This window comes from Galeopterus variegatus, unplaced genomic scaffold (genome assembly GCF_000696425.1).
Source record: "Galeopterus variegatus unplaced genomic scaffold, G_variegatus-3.0.2 Scaffold154, whole genome shotgun sequence".
NCBI lineage: Eukaryota > Metazoa > Chordata > Mammalia > Dermoptera > Cynocephalidae > Galeopterus > Galeopterus variegatus.
In genome coordinates, this window is record NW_007726265.1 from 417,879 (window position 1) to 438,426 (window position 20,548).

Below are 20,548 nucleotides of genomic sequence, written 5' to 3' on the forward strand. Positions count from 1 at the left end.
GGAGGTGTGTAAGAGCCACTGGAGGGTGTGGGGAAACTTGGCCAGAGGTTCAGTGAAAGCCAGGTGAATGGAGGGGGAAAAAGAAGCAGTTAGTTCCTAGAGAAAAGGTTGTATAAGAATAAACGTAGTCATAGCCCGTAACTTGATTCAGCACCGATCGGTATTTACAAATCACATAATAACGAGAACACTGGAGGGTTTGAGCGGGCAGTGACATAACCAGATTTAACTAATTTACTCATTTAAAAAAATCAACTTTATTGAAGTATTAAGTACAGTTTGAGCATCCCTAATCTGAAAATTTGAAAACTGAAATGCTCCAAAATCTGAAACGTTTTGAGCTCTGACATGATGCTCAAAGAAAATGCTCATTGGAGCGTTTTGGATTTCCGATTTTCAGATTAGCGATGCTCAGCAGGTAAGCATAATGCAAATATTCCAAGATCTGAAAAAATCCGAGATCCAGAACACTTCTGGTCCTAAGCATTTTGGATAAAGGATACTCAACCTGTATACTTATTGAAGTATAATTTACTTAAAATAAAATGAACCCATTTTAAGTATACAGTTTGAGGAATTTTGACAAATGTGTGCAGCTATGTAACCACTACCACAATAAGATATAGAATGTTTCAGTCACCCAAAAGGTTCTCTCATGCCCCTTCCCAGTTGTCAGTAATTCCCCACTTCATGGCCCTGTGCAACCACTGATCTGCTTTCTGTCACTTTAGATGAGATTTATCTTTTCTAGAGTTGCCTGTAAATGGAATCTTGCTGTATGTGCTCTTTGTGTCTGGCTTCTCTCACCAGTGGAATGTTATTGAGATTCATTCATGGGGTTGCACCATCAGCAATTCTTTTTTTATTGCTAAGTGATACTCTGTTGCATGGATGTGCCATCGTTTATTCAGCCATTCACCTCGATCTAAGTTTGAAAGTGACCTTTTAGAACAGACTCTAGGGGGCCAGAGTGGGAGCAGGAAGATGTGTCTCAGGCCGTCCAGGTAAGAGATGAGAATGTCCCGTCCTGCCTGCCCCAGGGGTGCTCCCAGCACACACGCACGCACAGCCCTGCCCCGGGCTTCTGGACCTACTCTTCTTAGCCCGGAAGGCTCCTCTCCCAGATGTCTGCAGCTCTGCTTTCTCACTTTGTTCAGGTTTCTGCCCAGCCGTCATCTCCTTGGAGGGACTTTCCCTGATCCAGCACCCACCCCAGACACTCTTCACCCCTCTTTCTGCCTGTTTCTTCACTGCTCTCATTGCCACTGACGTCACTCTTTGTATGCAGTCACATATCACTTAACAACAGGGATACAATCTGAAAAACGTGTTGTTGTGCAAACAGTACAGAGTGAACTTACACAGATCTACATGGTACAGCCCACTACACACCTGGGCTATGTGGTACAGCCATTGTCATCTTAATGGGACCACCGTTGTATATACGGTCTCATTGACTGAAGAGTTGTCATGCAGCGCATGACTGTACTTACTTAGTGACTGCTACTCCCATTGGCATGTGAACTTCCTGGAGGCAGTGTTTGGAACATAGGCATTTTATAAATATTTGTGGGGTGACTAAATGTGGGCTCCCTGAGAACAGGGTCTGTGTCTTTTATCTTTGTCATTTTGCACCTGCCACATAGTAAAAATACAAGTTGTGTCACCTGGCTGATTCAAGTGTGAGAGGGAAGTAGTTGAGGATTAAAGCTGTAAATGTTAAATTTCCACCAGGGTGCCTCAGGTGGCCCCAAGTACAGTTCCCCGGGTAGGGAAGGAGGGATGGCTCAGGGTGGCTGGCAGCAGTCCAGGGCTTGGAAAGCCACCACCATTCAGGGTGTTGCATGAGGCTGTGTCCCTGCTGAGTAGTGTGCAGGAGCTTCTCTGTGGCATATGCGGGGGACTGGATGGATCCTCCATTCAGAGCCTTCTGACCTTTGCCTGCTCTGTTTTTTCTCTCCCACTGCTCAGATTCACCAGCATAATTCTGAAGCCAGCATGCCTCTTAGAACACTTGACCAGCTGGTGGAAATGTCCCAGAACAAAGAAAGGGATCATTAACAGCTGTTGATTATCTGGGCACGCGGGTTAGTGTGCTTGTAGCAACAATAGATGTTAATTAAAATTGGCTGGTTTGGCAGCTATTGAGCTGCGGCCCTGATTTCTGTAGCTTCCACGTGGTCACTCTGTGTTACAAACACGTCTGAAGTTGGAGTTTTGTTTTTGGGTGATGTGCCTGCTGTGGTGGTTGGAAGATATTTATATAGATCTTCCCCTGAAACTTAACTTCACAAACTGTCAAAATGGGTTTGTTATAGTTCTCTCTTAAATCATTAGGGAATAATGGTGAGACCAAAGTGGTTTAAAATGTTTCTGTATTAATAATATTAATAATTACTTTTAGCTCAAGATCACTGCTGATAATTGGTTCTTGGGGTTGGTATTTAGAACTGTCTTAGGAGATTCTAAGTAAAAGGGCTCCTTACATGCTTGGCTAGAGAAGGACAATTTTTAGCGTTGTGGCTTTACTGTCTTGGTAAGTGGGAGAGGCAGAACGTGGTTTAGCAGAGAGATTTGATTTGGGTCTCATTGATTGACAACAGTAGGTAACCTTCACTGAGGGCTTACTCTCTGATTATTTTACTGTATGGATTCATTTAATTAAAGCAGAAAGTGCTATTTATTACTCTTCCATTCTGCAGATGCGAACACCAAGCTGCAAAGTTAAGCAGCCAGTCAGTCCTGGAACCAGGATTGGAGCCCAGATGGTCTGGCTCCAGAACCCACACTTCTAACTGCTCTGCCATACTGCTTCTGTTTCTTAAGCTCCTGCTGTGTGTGGGTCACATCCTAGACACATACTAGCCAAGCTAAATCCTCATATTAAAGCAGGTGCGACTCATGGTGTAGAAGAGGCAACCAAGGCTTTGTGAGTTAAGGATTTGCCCTAGGTCATTTCTTGTTTTATTCATTCAACATATATTTACCGGGACCTTACTATGTACCAGGCATTTTCTAAGCCCTGGCATTACCTCACTGATCAAGGTCATTGTCAGGAGACAAATGTGATTCTTGTGATGCTTGTACTCCAGTGGAAAGAGACATACAATAAACAAGAAAATACGGTATAAATATCACAGAGAATTAAAATAAGATGATATGATGAAGAGTGAGGGGTCACTTCTTCAGATGGTTCCTAGAGAGGCCCCTTTTGCGGGGAAGTGACATCTCAGCTGAGATCTGAGTGACAAGTCAGAGCCAGCTGCATGGAGACCAGAGGAAGAACATTCCAGGCAGAGAGAGTGCCTGCAGATGCCCCAAGGTGTGGACATGGTGAGTGAAGGGGAGAGTGGGTGCAAGGGAGGTCTGTAGAAGGGGTTCAGACCACATGGCCTTGGCCAGCCAAGTTGGAGACTGAATTTTATTTGTAAGAGCAATGGGAAGGCATTGGGAGATTTTAATCAGGGGTGTGATGTGATTGGATTTTTGTTAGTAAAAGATCATGTGTCTGCTGGCGATTGGATTGCGGGGGCAAGTGTGGCAGCAGGAGCCCTGTTTGGGAGCTGCTGCTGTCATCCTGGTAAGAGACGGTGATGGCAGTACTGGGGTGGTGGATATGGAGAGAGAAGAGTGTCTGTGCTCAGGGCTCAGGTGTGTTTTGGAGGAAGAGATGGCTTGGCTTGCTGATGAATTTGATGTAGGGAGCTAGGGAGAGAGAGGAATTGGCCCTGCCTGAACCACTTGGTAGATAATGATGCAGTTTACTCAAATTGAGAAAGCTGGGCTGAAGCAGCTTGGGGAGGTTTTAGACATTCTGAGTTTTGTGCTGTCCTGTGAAGTGGGCATCCCCATATTTGAGTAGAATTCCAGAGAGCGATCAGGGCTGGAGACCCAGCTTTGAGAGTCTGTGATGCATTGTAGATATCTAACACCATGGACCTGGGGATGGCCTTGAAGAGAAGGTAGAAGAGGAGAGGAGCAGGTCCTGGGTTGTGCCAGCATTTATTAGTTGAGCTTGAGAGGGGCCAGCCAGGGAAAGGAGGAAAACCAGTTGCGTGTGATTTCACAGAGGCCAAGAGAAGAAGTGTTTCTGGAAAGAGGGAGTGGAGGGAATACTGCAAGCCAATTCAGAGCAGAGAAGTGACTGTAGACTCAGCAACAGGAAAGTCATTGCTGACCCTGTGCAGAGCCATTTCAAGGAAGCCCGAGAGGAAGGGTAAGGTGTGAAAGTAGACAGGACTCTAGACAACACTTTCAGGAAGGGACCAGAGGAGTGGTAGCTGGAGTGAGATGTGGGGTCAAGTCAGAGTCTCTTCTAACACACATAACACAGCCTGTTTGTTTCCTGGTGAGAAAGGTCCACATGGGGAGAGACCATGATGGAGGGTGGAGGGTGTGCCCACAGCAGGGCTGTCCTTGAACCTGGGCAGCAAGAGGGATGGCAGAGAGGGCAGGCGCATGGGGAGTTTGGCAGATGAGAAGATGAGAGACTTCCCGTCCTGTGGCTTCCGGTTTCATCCGTGAGGAAGAGGGAGGTTCAGCAGGTGGGGCAGAGTGGGGAGGGTGGAGGTTTTGAAGAGAGGAGGGGTTCATTTGGAGAGAGGAAAAGGAGTCATGTTAGGGGCTTTGGTGGGATTGTGGTGTGGGTGTTCGCTGGCAGCAGCTGGATGTAGGGAAGCAGGCAGGGGGCAGATGCTTGGGTTTAACCAGAGTTGGGGGGTTCCAGGTGAGAACAGTGGAGAGAGGGACACCAGCGTGGAAGGTGGCTGCCGGGTTGTCGTGAGCGGCAGGGCTTCTGTCTGCGCCCAGCTTTGCCTCCTGCAGAACAATTTCCATCTCGCTCGTTCTCTCCTTCCGCAGGGCTGGCCCAGGCTGAGCGTCCCTTGTGTGGGGAGGGCTGCCGGGGGTAGCTCGCTGTGACTGTAACTCCCGAGGGAGCACCCCCGGCCACAGCCTCCCTGCCTCCCATCCCCGTGTCTAATCATCTTTTCTTTGGGTTGGCTCAGGATCCCACGAGGAAGGGGCAAGTGTGTGGATGTGTTAAGTCAGCTAATGTCTGTGTCAGAACAGGGGCTGTTGCTGCTCTGTCTCCAAATCTGCTTGAAGTGATTCAACATCTAAACCATTTTTTAAGTATTGCCATGCCCAAGCAATACCTTTTCTTTTTCTCCCTAGGTTTTGGAGAGGGCGTCTGGTGAAGGATTGGCCAGAGCCGCTGGTGAGATTCTGAGCTACCATCTGCTCCCAAGACATGGCTCTGTGACTCCTAGTTTACTTCTCCCAGCCCTACTCAGGGTCACCGCCTCTTGTGCAGTCTCCCTTCCAACTTTGTCCCCTGCCGACCCTTAGTGTAGGAAATATTTCTTATTCCTTTCTCTTCATCTAGGATGCCTTCTTAATTAAATGTCGTCATCCAGCCAACCCTTCCCATCCAGATGAGGATGTAGAGGCTGAGAAGGGAAGGATGTAGCCTATTGACCCATCTGAGGGCAGGGCCAAGGCTTCTGTGGCGTGGTGGGGGGGCCTGCGAGCCTCTCTGGGTGCCTCCAGGACTTATTGTATGCAGCTCACTCCTAAGGCTTCTCTGGACCCCTGTGAGACAGAGAAACTGAGGGCAGCCTTCTTTGCAGTTCCAATGGAAATGAGGTGAGCAAGGTGTAGAAAGGCCAACAGGGCAAATGGTGACTATGTCATTCTGTCCCTCAGAGGGTGGGGACAGGGGTAGTATAGGGGTGGGGGACAAAGTTTTCAGGAACTCCTGCATCAGACCCAGGCTCTAAGGCTATGACCCACACTGACTTTTAAAATGTTTCCTTTAATGTTCAGTGAAGGCCTGTGCTACCTGCTACCCTGGATGCTGTGAGATCATCATGCCCCCCACATCTGCTGTGCTTACAGTAGATATTCTTTATTTTTAAATTTTTATTTTAATTTATCAATATACAATGTAGTTGATTTTCATGTCCCTTTACCAATTCCTCTTTCCCCCCTCCCTCTCTCCCCACAGTAGACATCATTCTTAATGTCAGGAATGCCAGAATAATCTGTTTGACTTGAAATGCTGTGGAACCTGTGGTTTTCGGTTTTAAAAAAATTTTTTTTAGCAGGTTTGCCTTGCTAATCACATGTGACTTAGGCAGGTGATAGAGTTAGAAGGTGGCAGGATGACGTTTGGAATAAACCCAGAGAAGAGCTACTTTGGGATTGACAACATATCCTGCATTGTGGACAGTCCACACTTGCATCATTTAGAGGTTCACGAATCACTTTAGCGGGCTCAAGATCCACCCAGTGAGGGCTTTTGCCCACTCTCTCCATGGAGTTTCCCCATGTGTTTCTGTTTCCCTCTCCTCCTTCTTCCAGAACTCTCCAACCCTGTGCCCCCTGGCATGGCCCTTCCTCTCCTCTGCCACATGTTGTGATTACTTGGGTACTTGTCTTGCCCCTTGGAGTGGGTGGGCACAACCCTCCTGCTTAGGGTGACTCATCCTGCACCCAGCCCAGCACACTGCAGGACAGGTGTTGCTCCTTCAGTCATCCCGTTCCCTTTTTCTCCTTGCTCTTCCCGCAGAGGATCCTTCCTGGTGCTGCTCCTGAGGGAATGCTTCCAAGACCTGAGCCTCATCCACAGCATCCACAGGGAGCTGGGGCTGCTGGTGACCAATGTCATCCCTCAGACCCCATTTTTCTGGGCCATGCACATCACTGAGGTATGAGCTGGTGGGTAGCCCTCTTGGGCTTCTGTACCTTCTTGCGGAAGCTTTCTGGGGTGAGCGTGGTGATGGGGCCAGGCAATGGTGGAAATCTGGAATGATTGTAGTCCGATCCCTGATTTCAGTCTTGTTCTCTCTCCCCATCAGTACCTTTGGTTCCCTTGATCAGAGAAGTGGTGCTTGACATACGTAGCACGTGACACCTGCAGAGACAGCTGTGTAATGCAGTGTAGGCAGCAAGGCCCATTGGATCTTTGCCATCCATAGACTCTGCACCAGAACATGCAGGTGCTGTTCAGCACCCTCGCTGAGGCAGAGGAGCGGCAGCCCTATCTGGACAACTCTGCAGTGCAGCGTGGGACCCGCTGTCTGGCTGAGTACCTCCTAGGCAATTATGGACACGCCTGGAACAGGTGTGTGCCAGGCAGGGTTGGAGGGTATGAGAGAGGTCTGCAAGGAGAGCTGCTCTTTTTCTTCTTCATGTCTCTTCCTTTGGACTCTGGTTTATTTCTGGCTGCTTCTTCTCTTAAGATCTTCTTTGAGGGCCGAGCCCGTGGCGCACTCGGGAGAGTGCAGCACTGGGAGCGCAGCAGCTCCCGCCACGGGTTCGGATCCTATATAGGGATGACCGGTGCCCTCACAGCACTCACTGGCTGAGCGTGGTGCAGCCGGTCTCAAAAAGGACAGGAAAAAAAAAAAAGAGATCTTCTTTGCTTAGGATCATCTCCTGCCCACAGATAGGCAAAGCAAAGCAGGATCACCGTTCCTCTCTCTCTCAACCCCCAGCTTCAAACCCTCTTTGTCAAGGACTGCTGTGTATGGTGCTGGGTGGAATGACCCTCCTCTCACCCTCCTTCCCAGGTGCTGGGTGCTGGACAGGGTGGACAACTGGGCTGTGGTCATGTTCACTGATATTAGCCAGTTGGCCACCATTCCCATGCAGTCCTTGCGCAGCCTGGATAGTGATGACTTCTGGACCATCCCTCCTCTGACTCAGCCATTCATGCTGAAGAGAAGTGAGACGTCCTCCACCCTCCTCCCGAGGATTTCAGGGACAGGCGATGCTGTGCCAGCCTCTGGGACCTCAGCGGGGAATGGTGTAATAACCCTTAGGGCTCCCTTCGGCCTCTATTCTTTTGATCTAACCTCATTTTTCAGCATCTGTCCTTAGCAAGCTGCCTCTTGAGTATTGGTTTTCACATCTAGGCTCTGCAACCCAAGATTCCAAGAGGACCTCAAGTACTGGCCAAAGGGTGGGTTAACTAGGTGGGGGTGGGGGTAGGGGAGGGCAAGCTTCCCACCCCTGATTCTGCCAGAGCTGCTCAGCTGTTATGTTTTAAGTACTTGGAGTTTTGCTTCAGATTTCATGGGAAAAGGATTCTGCTGTTGAAGAAAGCTAGAATTTGATGCCCAGTCATAGAGTTTAGAGCATGGACTCAGGTTCTTCTGATGTGCTGTTCTGTTAGACCCGGACACTATTGGGACTTCAGTTTCCACATCCTGGAAATGGGGAGGCCCCTTCTCAAGGTTGGGATTGGGGGAAATGTAAAAACATGAAAGAATGCTTTGGGGGCTAAGGAGATGTGAACGTGAAGAAACATATGCATGCATGCACGACACACAAGATGGGAAAGCCTCTCCCAAAAGTGCAGGTCCAACTCTCCCTGGGAGGCTGGCGGGCTTGTGCCCAGTGGGCAGGGAGCACCACCCAGAGGTTGTCTTGGGTCATTGCATGAAGAGGGCACTGCTGCCCAGCCTGGGGAGGAACAGCCAGGGTTGGGAGCTTTAGGCAGGCCAAGCCCAACTGCTTTGGATATTGGAGTGTAGCCCGGAGAAGAGGAGCCTCCTGTCCCAAAGAGCATCTCCCAACCTGTCATAAGGGCCAGCGTGCCCAAGCTAGATGTAGCCCCTGTCAGGGATGTGCTCACCTCTTGTGTGGACTTTGAGACAGCCCTGAGAGGTGAATCAGGTGTGCAATTTTCCTCCCTTTATGGTTGAGGAAGATAAGGCTTAGGAAAGGGAAGGGACTTTCCTCACATTTCATAGCAAGCATATGGCATAGCTGGGGATGGAACCTCAGTCTGACTCTTAATATGGGTTAGTTTTGTGCATATACACAGTTCCAGAGTTTGGGTGATGTGAAGGGATGGTGGGAGTTGATCAGGGGAGACTTCTTGGAGAAAGGTGGATTTTTGACCAGCTCCCGTGCTGCCTGGTTCCAGCATGTAAGAGTGCTTGTGTATCATGGTGAAAACCTCCCTGCCTTTTAATCTCCATCTCTGCAGCTGAAACTGCAGAGCAGAGTCAAGTAAACACAATTTTCTGTCCCCAGTAGAATTTCCCATTTTAGAAAATATAAAATCACAGACCCCTGTAATTTTTTTTTTTTTTTTTTTTTAAAGATGACTGGTAAGGGGATTTTAACCCTTGACTTGGTGTTTTCAGCACCACGCTCTCTGCAGTGAGCTAACCGGCCATCCCTATATAGGGATCCGAACCCGTGGCCTTGGTGTTAGCAGCACCACACTCTCCCAGGTGAGCCACAGGACGGCCCTCCCTGTAATTATTTTAACAACACCAATAATACCTCCTCTTCTGTACTCTTACTTTGCTCTCCCCCCTCCCACCTTTTTAGTATTTACCATCTCATCTTATCCTGGCGGCAGGGAGTTAGCACGAACTAGCAGAGACTTGTTGGTCAGAGCTGATCTGCAGCCAGAGCACTTTCCCTGTAGCCCTCACCTCTTGCTTCCCTCCTTTGCCCTTCCTGCACAACCAAGTGCCACTGAAGTTTTTTTGTTTTGTTTTGCAGACATTTTGCATTATGATCAGGTTGTCCATCAAATCCTCAAAGGGAAAATCACTGGCGCTTTGGACTCCGAGGTACTGCCCTTCTTCCAACTTGGCTGTTCTGCCTCCACTCCCCACCCTTGGGTTCTTAGCTGCAGGCCGCTGCGTAGGCCTGGATGCTGTGTATTTACCTGTCATTCTCTTAGAGGTTATCCAAGGGTTTGGGTGGACTAGCTGGGGGTGGTCTGTCCTTCCCACTGAGACTTTCTTTCTCTTCCTCTTCCAGTTGCACATCCTGAAGTTTGAAGAGTTTAAATAACAGGGCTACACCCGGCATGTCCCCTCTCCTGTGTCCCGTCTTTTCATCCCTTTCATTCTTGAGGCCTTGGAGGTGAAAAAGGCTCGACTATGCTCGTTGATTGATTTGATTCCCGTTTTCCCTTTACCCCCTGCTCACTCACTTCTTTAAAAAGACAAAGTGAAATCTCATTTGTCATCAGTTCCCTAACTTGGCATGAACATTTGAACCAAATATAGGAAGCTATCATTAGGTTGAAAGCCTGAGGCAGCCGGTGTGTTCTTTCCTTTGTCTCTTCTTTGCACCCCAGAGCACGATATAGGTTGCCCTAAGAGATTCTGGAGAATGGAGGAGCCTACTGCCTTTTCTTGGTTTTCCATGTAGAATCAGGTAGAGAGCATTTAACCAATGAGCCATCACTTGGCAAATAAACGTTGCCATGTTTTACAAGTTTGGGATGATCACTTCTTTCTAGCCACCCCTCCACTGCCCTGCCCTGCACTCTAAAACTGCTGTGGTGAGATTATGAAGCTGCCATGCAGCTCCCAGCCTATGGGCACTGGGCCATGCAAACTCTGCCTGGAATATAGATGCAGCTTGGTGGGTAGGGTAACGACCTAAAAGAGTTTCATTTCTCCTTGCCTTCTTAGTGGAGAGAAGAAAATCAGTTCACAATATGGACTGATTCTTTTTTGTGCTTTGTAACTTAATTAGAATCCTATACTTAAGGTCATAAAAGGGAGTGCTAGGTTTAACAAGAAAAATGAAGGATTCTCTTAGAGTTGGTGTTATACAACTCACAGGAGCTGGTGTTTTCCTTTATGTCAAGTGAACGTGAACACCATTATTTTTTAAAATAATTTTATTAGAGCCAAACTATTTAAATAATTTTATTTGTTTCATCCTTTGGTAGATGAGAAAAATACATTACAAAATACATTATACAGAGGACAGTTCACAGTACACATTACTAAAAACACAATCTACATTCCAGCCAGAGCTGGTGATAAGTTCAGAAGAAAGCCAGAGGCCTTGAAAACCAGATTTCAGCTCTATGGAATGAATTTTCCCCTTGTGTCCCATCTTTAGTTCAACCTCAGCATATATTAGCACCCCTAATCAGTTGGGCATGGGTAGAGTTAGAGCAGCACTGAGTGGGACCGGTGAACTCTCCATCCACCTAAAGCAGCAAGACATTAAAATCCCTCAAAAGAAAAGGGGGTGAGGGGATGACCAATTAAAATTGCTGTGTCTCAAAGCATTACAGAACTCTAGAATCCTGTAGGTTCCCAGGCAGCTGTCCCAAGTCCAGGTTTTCTAAGACTCATGTCTTCACTTATCCTTCCCTGGCCTCTTGCTATTCCAGTCTTTATCCAATCTGTAGGCATAGTTGGTCCCAAGAGGCTGTCTCAGCCCCAAAGCAAGCTTATTGACAAGATGCAGGCAGCACCCATTATACGCAAAGTCATGTCCATACTTTTATAAACAGCATGTATATTTAACACAGCACCAACAGTTCTATCTCCTTACACACAGATTCTCTACTTCATTTTCCTTCCTCAGCAGTTCCCCAAACCTGGGGTGAGGATACAGGTATTGAAAACAGACCCCCTTAAAGCTAACCTTTTCCAGTAGGACCCACCTTGTGGGACTGGCTTGAAAGAATCCATAATTCTCCAAGCCAAACAGCTTACTTCAGAGCTACTATGCCTGTCTTCTCTCACAAAACCATATGAATGAAGCAAGAGACAGGAGGGAGGTGATCAAAGCTTACCAACGATCACCATCCAGTGCCAGAAGCCACTTTCCAGGAGGAGGAAGCAGTGAACACCAGAGTTGTAGCAACATGGCAGATTGCTGAGATCAGAAAAGACCACACATACTCTTAGGAGACTCTGCCCCCATCCCAACTCAATTCATTTAAAAGGAATTCTATGAAGTAGCCTCCTGAGCCTCATTTTCTTTTTCTTAGAAATTTGAAAACGTCTGTGACTAGAATTAAGAACATTTCAGCCTACTACGTGCAGCTTAGCAGGCCAGGTTCTGCATTCCAAAAGGAACAAGTGCTGGTTGCTCAAGGCCTTCAGGAGAAATCTAGGGGTGGACCAGGCATGTGCTTCAGCTCATTTCTCTTGCTTTAGCAGCAAAACGCAACCTCTCATCTCTACCAAAGCAACAGTGGACTTGGTACCCCTCTCCCCCCTCCCAAGTTCACGGGATGGGGTGAGATGTGGGAATAAAAATAAAGATGAGTCAAGACCAGCATCTTCAAATTAACAAACTGTAATTGTTTTCCCAAAGATACATTTTTTTCATACACATCCATCATACACTGTAACCAAAAAAAGCAGTGTACATGAAATAAGAGAAAATAAATTAAAAATCCATAGCATAGGTAAGGAGGCTCTAGTCTGGAGCACGGCTGAGTTTCCAGCAATATAAGGAGGCTCGAGAGTTTCTTTTATAAGAATGCCTGCTAGCAAGGGTTCCAGCAAGGTGGTTGGTTGGTCTGTAAGTCAGTCTTGAGTACTTGAAACAGTTCTGTGTTTGTTTTTTTTCCTTAGCGTTTAGAATAGCCATCATTGTCCTGCAATAGGCAGAGCTATCACGTCCAGGAAAAATGAGGGAGGGAACCACAGAGGCAGCGTGAGATCCAAATACAGCATTCAAAGGTAATTGGTCCAGTGGTGCCTGGGGAAGGAGGAAGGGGATGACACTCCAGGGTTAGCCATCTTCCTTTGGGGGTGTGTACCAACCTGCAAAGAAACAGAGCAAAACACAGTCAGGTGGAGGCTGAAGTCCCAATCACCGAAGACAACTCCAGTGTTACAGGCAAAAATATTCTAGGACAGGCTACTCAGTGTGGGGACAGAGAAGGTGTGTGGGAAGCCAAGAAACTGCCTACCTGGTGATAACAAAGGGAGAATGGCATGCCAACCTGAGATGACAGAAGAGCGAGATGAGCTTTTCCAAAGGGTGGATGGGAAGGGGGCAGCACCAAGTCTATCTGTGATACCATCGTTGGTGCTTTTCTGGGAGAAGAGGTTGTGGACATCAGCCACCTCCAGCCCTTCTTTGGAGAACTGGGGCAGGTGCGCTACGTTAATGGGTGATAAGGCTCAGAAATCAAAAGGGGTTCTTGCTATTTGGCTGGAAGTGAAAACCTGGGGCCTGGCAAGTGTCCGAATCTCCTGAGTCCTGGCTCCAGCCTCACCGTTTTTTTCGTGGATCTGCACCAAGGACTTGTAGGACTGCTGTGCTCTTGTCAGACTGTATTGAGACTGGGGAGACGAAGCCACCAGATCAGGCCATGGCCACCTGTGGCCTTACTGCCCCTCACTTTCCACAGGCTGCCACCCAGAGACCCAGGAGTTCTGGCTCCCAGCATTGTGTTCTGGTGACACACTAAGTACCATCCACCTGGGAGGTCTCTGGGAGCCACAGTCCCACAACCATCCCTTTCCAGACCTGTGCCCTCCCAAATGTCTTAGGATGTCCCTCAGACCAAGTCCCTGATGCTGCTCCCACTGTGGGCAGCCCAGCCCTGTAATCCAACACCACCAGCCCAGGGGCCTTATCCTCTTTGTCCCTCAAAGAAGGCAGCCTCTGCCTGCTAGTGGCCCAAACTGTATTTGGCTCCAGTAGGCCCCACCAACCCCAGCCTCCTTACTTTGTTGGCTCCAAACTGCACTCGTGCTTTTCCCTTCACCAGTGTGGCACTGATCTGCATGATCACTGACTCTATGGAATAGGCACTGCTCCAGCCCTATGTGATGGGAGGGACAAAGCGAGTGAGTTAGGACAAAGCTTTCTGAGAAACCTATGTTTCTCCAGGCAGCGGCTGTATCTGTAGAAGGGCCCTTGCCCTTCACTCCCAGCAGAGCCACCAGCTGTTTGCCCGGGTCAGTGGGTGCAGGCCTTGCACAGCAGAATGAAAGGGCCACATTATGCCTACTGCCCAACCTGTAGGGGTGTGTGTGTGGTAAAGCTCAGCCCAGCCACGCCTACACCAGCCCAGCCAAGAGAGAGAAACAGCTTACCTGTTTGGTGAGAAGTTCCATGCAGATGGCACCTCCGCCCAGAACATACCTGCAGAAGGAAGGTTAGTCAGTTGTGGCTGGCAAAAGCTCCAAGTCCCTTCTTCACCCTCTGCCACAGGAGCTGCCCTCTTTCTCTTGCCCAGCCACTCACCCTCCAGAGAGGACTGGAGACACAACCCTGACAAATGGTGGGTCAAAGGGGAAGTTATCCTGAGAGAGAGAGAGAGAGACAGAGACAACAATCAAGGAAGGGAGGTCGATGTCTCCCACAGGACTGTAAGGCAGACAGGGAAGCCTAGGCCAGGGAGGGTGTGACCAGAAAAGAAAATAGTCTTACTTTGAAAGAAAAGTTAAGTAGGATGAAGTCAGCTCCTTCTTTCTCTTTGAGGATCTGGAGATCGTTGTGCAAAGCGCTGTCCTGGTCAACTCTACGAAGCAATGAGTCTGGGCTCAGATTCCTGGTCTCAGCTCAGGAGCCTCATAAGGGCTCCCACTACCCAGGCTAGCAGCAGGTGGACAAACCACTGCCCACACAATGTTCTGGGACCCTGCAGCCCACACACTGGATGGGACTGCCCTGGAGCTCCCACCACAGTAGTTCCACTCACACTACTTCTCCACTTCTCTCCAATCCCAAAGTCCCCACTTACTTGAGGAGTTTGACATTCCAATCATATAGACTATCATTCACGAGTTCGACTGCATAGTTTCCTGGAAAGAGGAAAGAAAATAGGTCCAGGTGGGAACAGTAGCTAATGCAGATCCCTCTCCCAGACAGAGAAAAATATCAAAGGCTCCAGGTTCACCCCAGATAGACATGCATCTAATCCAAGACACTGGCTTGAAGAGCTCCATTTTGGCCTGAGAAGTGCATAAGCATTCATGTATCCCAGAACCTCCTGGGACCCCTTGCTATCACAATATCCTTCTTTATCAGAAACTTCTGTGAAGGCCCCTCTCTGGGGAAAAACTTACCACCTTTGAAACTCTGTGATCGGTATATATCCCTGAGCTCCTTCATCAGCCGGTCAGTGGCCTGCACCGAGCCAGACACCGCACCCTGCAAGGGAAGGATGACAGGAACATTTCTCAGTCATGTGGTTTGGAAACACATGCTAGACCTTAGGGACAGTCTGGCAGCTTGCCCAGGATTTAGGGAAGGATTAGGCACATCCAAAAAAGAAGTCTACTCCCCACACTGACATTGATGGCCTATCACTTCCCAGCCATCACCAACCCCTTCGCCCAGTCTCTCCCTAGAAGGCACGTACATTTAAGTAATCTTGCCTCTGGTTCTTTTTAATTTTCTCTAGGATGGCCAAGTTTTCTTTTCCAATGCCATCATCTTCGGACTTCTTGCCCTCAGCTGGCTCTTCCTCTTTCATTTCATAGTGATCTAGGTCTTCTGTGTCCTGGGGAAGGTGTGGGGTGGGAGTGGAACAGAGGAGAAAAGAAACCAATACAGGTTGTGGAGAAGGACCATCACTTTCCCTCTCCTATTTGGCCTAGAACTGCAAGTTAAAGAGCAGCAGTCCATCTAGCATTCTTCTAAACACAACATCCTTGCCATTTTGAAGTAACTCCCAGCACCATTCCCTCCACAATCTAAAGAATGAGGCAAATTTCTTCTCTTACTTAGTTCTCAAGCTGTAGTTGCAGAGCTACAGTAAGGACCTAGGCAGGGACTCAGTCCTCTTGTTCCCCAGACTGACCCCACTCACACTGTCCCTAAAACTCGCCCTTGGCAGCAGAAACTCTTCCCTAGATCCCAGCAGAATTGACTTTGGCCTGACACTGTGACTCAAAGCTCATGTTTCATCAGGTGACTATTATACCCAGGAGTTCTCAGGAACCCAGGTCTAAAGGAGAAGCCTGGGTCATAAATCTTCCTTCCTTCCCTACAAGTGCAGAGCCTAAATCAAGTATGTAGAGGCACCCACTGCCAAGATGGAAATGAGAAAGGAGTTCCAGAGAGGGAGATGGAAGAGGTCAAGGACAAAATTAGCTCCTTATTCACCCTGCTCTAAGTGAGCAAGCAGTGGGAGGAGGAGACCCTATCCAGGGTTCAGCCCCTTTCAGTCAGATGTTGGAGGTGTGGCACAGAGGACTGCCTACTGTCTGGGAGGAGTAAATTTCATGTATCACCAGTACTTTGTTGGTCTTAAGACCCTTACAAAGTTACAGAACCTGGAACATTAATCCAGTACCAGGAAACAGTGATCAGAGTAATTTCCTTGCTCTGGAAGGACATACTAACCTCCCAGTTATTACGTTAGCAGCTAACATCTACCAAATGTTTATACACATGTCAGGTTCTGTATTAGGTGCTATACACACTAGCTCATTTCATTCTTACAACCACCATATCATTATTCTATCATCATCCCTATTTTAAAGACGAGGAAGCTAAGGTCTAGTGAGGTTAATTATCATGCTCTAAGTCACAGAACTCTTAGCAGAGTTAAGACTTGAATCAAGTTCTGTCAGGCTCTTAAGCTCAAATTCTTAACCATTATGTTATATTCTGCAAAAGTAACTGTTTTTAGAGAATACATCAGACAAATTACTTAGCACTTATAATATACTGTATGAAGTATTTTATGTGCAACACTTCAGTTAATCTTTGAGACAACCATATGTATATGTATAATCTCGTCTTACAGATACAGATAAGAAAACCGCAGCTTAGTGAGAATACGTAAAATCCCCCAATTAAGATAGCTGGGATGCAAACTCAGGGCTGTGGGACTCCATAGCCATCAGAAATTAACTTGTTGACTATTTGGTTTCAACAGATTTGCACCTGTCTTTAGTGGTTGGATGTGGGTGCCCTGTCTCCTCTACTACACTGGCTATTCCTCCAGGTCAGAAGTAATGTCTTTATTCCTTTGATGTTTCTCTCTCCCCAGTTCTAGACTGGAGTTCTGCACAGAGTAGGTAATCAATGCTGCTGACTGAAAGAGCTTCCTGCCAATGCCACCTCAGATAGCAAGCCTACCTCCGGCATCTCCTCATCTTCATCTTCTGATGACACGTCTTCCTGTGTACACTGCAGTGGGGAGGGAAAGATGAAGTTAAGCGCCCTGGTGGCTTGCTAGAATGCAGCCTCTGACCTACTCCCTTGAGCCTCCAGCTCTGGAATTTGTGTGCCTGCCCATAATGCTGCTAGTCTCTCCACCAGCCAGATCTGAGTAGAAGCAAGAAACCAGGGAATGACTCTGCTACCAGCCCATTATTCTCCACCTACCATATGCCAAAGAATAAAAGAGAAGCAAAATGGCTGTTTCTGTTACCCACCTCACAAATCCCAACTTAATTTTCCTAAGAACCTCTCCTTTCCTAGATCTAGACTGACTTTACATTCTTGTTTCTCACAAGGGGCCTGAGTCCCCAGCGGCCACCAACTGCTACTGCTAAGATAATGGTCAAAATTTCCCCTTTGAACATGAAGGATACTGCCCATGACAGTTTTGACAGGAGAGTTGAAGTTGCTAGAGCCCCATTTAGCTAAAGTCCCCTCTTGAGAAGAAAGAGGCTAAGAGATGATATGTGTATGTGTTTGAGAGTGGGTGGTGGAGAGAAACTACTGCAGATTCTTGTCACCTAACAAGTACTTATTGAGTGCTCTCCGTGGGGCAACTCTACAACAGTGCCCAAAGTCCCTCAGCTGCTTACCTGCTCTGCTGGCAAGGGCTGATCCAGCATCTCCACATCTGGATGCTGAGGAAGGTTATAGAGTTTACACAGGTCGGAGATAATCCTCTTCAGATGCTGCAATAGCTGGGGGTGGGGGACCACAGAGACATCAAATACTTCTCCACTCCAATCTGGATAGGTGCATGTATGAACTCTTAGCTTAGACTCCAAATTGGAACCCAGTTCTCTTAGCCTTATAGACCATGTGGCTCAACGAGCTTCAAAGGGGATGGTGCAGGGATCTCCTTCTGGCTTCAGTAAGCATCTCCTCTAAGAAGTCTTCCCCCAAATGTTCAGCCTACTGTATTATCCACTTTCCAGATACAGCTCCCTTTCACAGGATGCCTTTGTGACATGGGCCTCCCAGGAATAAATGTGCCCCTACCCCGTGGCCCCCTCACCAGAGTATTCCCTTTCTTTATGTCCACCAGCCTCTCCAAGACAGCAGCCAAGTTAGGGTCATCAGACTCCACTGACCAGATGGGAGGCACAGCAGGGTATGACTCCTGAGGGGAAAAGAGCAGGGAGTGGTCAAAATGGGCAACTCTGGGGAAAGCCAGATTTTTGCCTGCCCTCTGCCCCACAAGACTTCGAGTTCCTTTGCTTCCCCACCCCTAACCCCTACACACTCATAAAACCCAGCTCAGCAGGTCAATATCTAACCAAGCAGCTCTCCAACAAATCCTGGACTTGGAGAAAAACAGTTCCTCAGAGGACCCTTTCCAAGAAGCAGGCTGGAACCTTTTCTTTTTTTCCTCGAGAGTAAAAACCAGGGAAAGCAACACAGCCAAACTCTGCTAATAGTGAGATAGGACTCCTGATCTACTGTACTGCCTATACAAGTTCAGGACTTGAAGATCTCCCCATACCCAGGACAGAGTCCTCCAACCCTTCTGCTTTCAAACTCCAGAACCAGCTGAGGAATTACCTCATCACAATCACACTGATGTGAAAAAAGCACTAGGGAAGAAGGAATAAACACTAGGTTGCATCTCCAGAACTTAAGAATAAAAGGATATCAGGAAGAATCTCCCCATCCCACTCCCAAGAGATTCCCTCCAACACCAACATTCTCCTCTCCTCTCCCTTGGGAACCTGCCACCTTCTCAGTCCAGGCGTGGGCTGTAGGGCTCCACATAGCAGGCTGGAAGAAAGAAGCCTACGCTGCTGACATTCCCAGCATTCCTGAGCCACAGTGCCAAAATCGGTCTGACCAGACTCCCCTTCTGCCCAAACCAAGGGGCCTGTTCAGGCCAAGTCTCCTTTATAGGAGCCACAGGGAGTATGGGTGGGGACCCCATAAGTTAACTTCTTGCCAGGGACAAAGACAGTAGATGGCCTCTGGCAACTGAAAGGGCAGCTTGATGAGGGCAAACCTACCCTTAAGGAATCAGAAGCTTAATTAAGGAAAATTAACACTTGAGGTTTCCACATATGCCAAGGAAACCTTATCCACTCCTATTGGAAATCTCAGCTCTGCCATTGCTCTAATCAATGCTGGAGAAAAAATAATTATCAAAGATGCTCACCTTCCCCTGATTAAGCCACCCTAGTCTTCAATCTTAACTTTTTTTTTTTGGTGGGGAGAGGAAAAAAGAGAGAAATGGGACAAGAGTTTTGGTGGGGCACCATCCAACCCAAGTTGAGGCTTACCTCACCAAACCTTGACCTGGTTTGACTGAGGAAAAGGACAGAAAGCACCATTAAACTGAATTCAGGCCCCCAAGTACCACAGAATTCAAAAGTCTCTTTCCCCAGGCTACTCCCATTAACAGTTGGCCTGCTTGGATAAGGAATTAGCTAGTTCCTTAGCTACTGCTCCCCAGCAGGGAGGCCATAGCAAGTAATATCAACCAATATAAGCGATATACCATGCACTACCAGACATTCCCAAATTATCAGAGGCCAACCCTCTTCAAGGGATATCTGAGGGTAGACTAGACAGGAGACATGTAAGGTGTCTCCTAGTTTAGTATGCCTAGAATGTAATGATGCTCACCAGGGAGAAATGGAACCATTACTGCTCAGAGTAAATGGGGTAGCCCTTGAATATCACATCCCCATCGTTACCAGGAGAGACAACAACTCAGGGCAATTGGACCTATAAACAGGGAACAGGGCAGATCTGCCACCAGCTGACGCAAAAAGGGGAGAGTTAGAGGTTACACCAGAATAAAAGGGAATCCAAAGTAGAGAAAAAAGAGGAATAAGTGACCTGTAAACTATCACTTGGTGAAATTCAGAGAGCAGAGAGGGGCTGCATGAGGGATGCCTGGGCAGGGATGCCCGGGCAGGGATCCCACAGGTGGCAATGTCCTAAGTCAAAGAAACTATTGAGAAGGGGGCATCATTGAACTGTGCAGAGTACCAGGCCAGGTCCTTCCGGTTGGGGTCAGTGCGGAGGCCTAGCACCCTGAAATGAGAGTGGGGGGACATTCCTAGGTGGCAAGATAAAGTTGTGGAGGAGTAGCCAAAAGGAGCCCAAATCATGAACCTTGGGGTGTGGGTGGGTTCTTGGAGAGGGGTAGTCGAGGCGCCACATGTCGGGGTGCCCCTCGCTATCAGGGGTCAATGGTAGAGGTTCTGGTGCACGGCTGAACCTCAGGCGGCAGGAACAAGTGTAACCTCGAGAGAAGGAGCCGAGCCCCGAGAGGGGCTTCGGCCTCCCAGGTCCTTGGAGAGCAGAAAGCTGTACGGGGTGGTCCTGAGACCCTGACAAAAAGCCCCCACAGAGGCGCACGCGAGAAGGTCCTCACCGTGATGTTGCAGTGGATGCGGACGGGATCCACAGGCACCGACCCCCGTGGGGGGAGATGCGGTCCGGGCGCGGCCCCCGCCCCGGCCGCCCCGGCCCCTCCGGCCCCAGCCAGCAGGAACTCGCAGCTCAGCTCGTCCAGGCAGGCGCTGGCAATGCGGAAGCGCTCGTGGCCGCGGTGGAAGATGGACTCGAGCAGCTTCAGCTCCCGCCTCAGGCAGGGCCCCGGCCCCGGGCCCCCCCCTGGGCCGCCCCC

At 48.5% G+C, this 20,548-nt stretch overlaps 2 protein-coding genes across 2 annotated transcripts in view; one reads left to right on the plus strand and one right to left on the minus strand.

Moving 5' to 3' along the window:
- Nucleotides 1-9,953, plus strand: part of TDRD10 (tudor domain containing 10) — a 35,899-nt gene extending 25,946 nt beyond the window's left edge. The window contains 7 exon segments of the mRNA XM_008592856.1: nt 5,176-5,218; nt 5,532-5,646; nt 6,572-6,710; nt 6,981-7,126; nt 7,575-7,729; nt 9,526-9,596; nt 9,790-9,953. Of these exon segments, the coding sequence (XP_008591078.1) occupies nt 5,176-5,218; nt 5,532-5,646; nt 6,572-6,710; nt 6,981-7,126; nt 7,575-7,729; nt 9,526-9,596; nt 9,790-9,822 (702 nt within the window). The 3' untranslated portion in view covers nt 9,823-9,953.
- A 725-nt stretch (nt 9,954-10,678) lies between these two features.
- Nucleotides 10,679-20,548, minus strand: part of UBE2Q1 (ubiquitin-conjugating enzyme E2Q family member 1) — an 11,222-nt gene continuing 1,352 nt past the window's right edge. Inside the window, exons 2-14 of the mRNA XM_008592861.1 lie at nt 20,294-20,543; nt 17,939-18,043; nt 17,517-17,621; nt 16,840-16,890; nt 15,113-15,253; nt 14,817-14,901; nt 14,492-14,552; nt 14,179-14,269; nt 13,993-14,051; nt 13,842-13,890; nt 13,472-13,567; nt 13,016-13,082; nt 10,679-12,557 (exon numbers count right to left, since the gene is read on the minus strand). Coding sequence (XP_008591083.1) covers nt 12,526-12,557; nt 13,016-13,082; nt 13,472-13,567; nt 13,842-13,890; nt 13,993-14,051; nt 14,179-14,269; nt 14,492-14,552; nt 14,817-14,901; nt 15,113-15,253; nt 16,840-16,890; nt 17,517-17,621; nt 17,939-18,043; nt 20,294-20,543 — 1,192 coding nt within the window. The 3' untranslated portion in view covers nt 10,679-12,525. The remainder of the gene's footprint in view (nt 12,558-13,015; nt 13,083-13,471; nt 13,568-13,841; nt 13,891-13,992; nt 14,052-14,178; nt 14,270-14,491; nt 14,553-14,816; nt 14,902-15,112; nt 15,254-16,839; nt 16,891-17,516; nt 17,622-17,938; nt 18,044-20,293; nt 20,544-20,548) is intronic.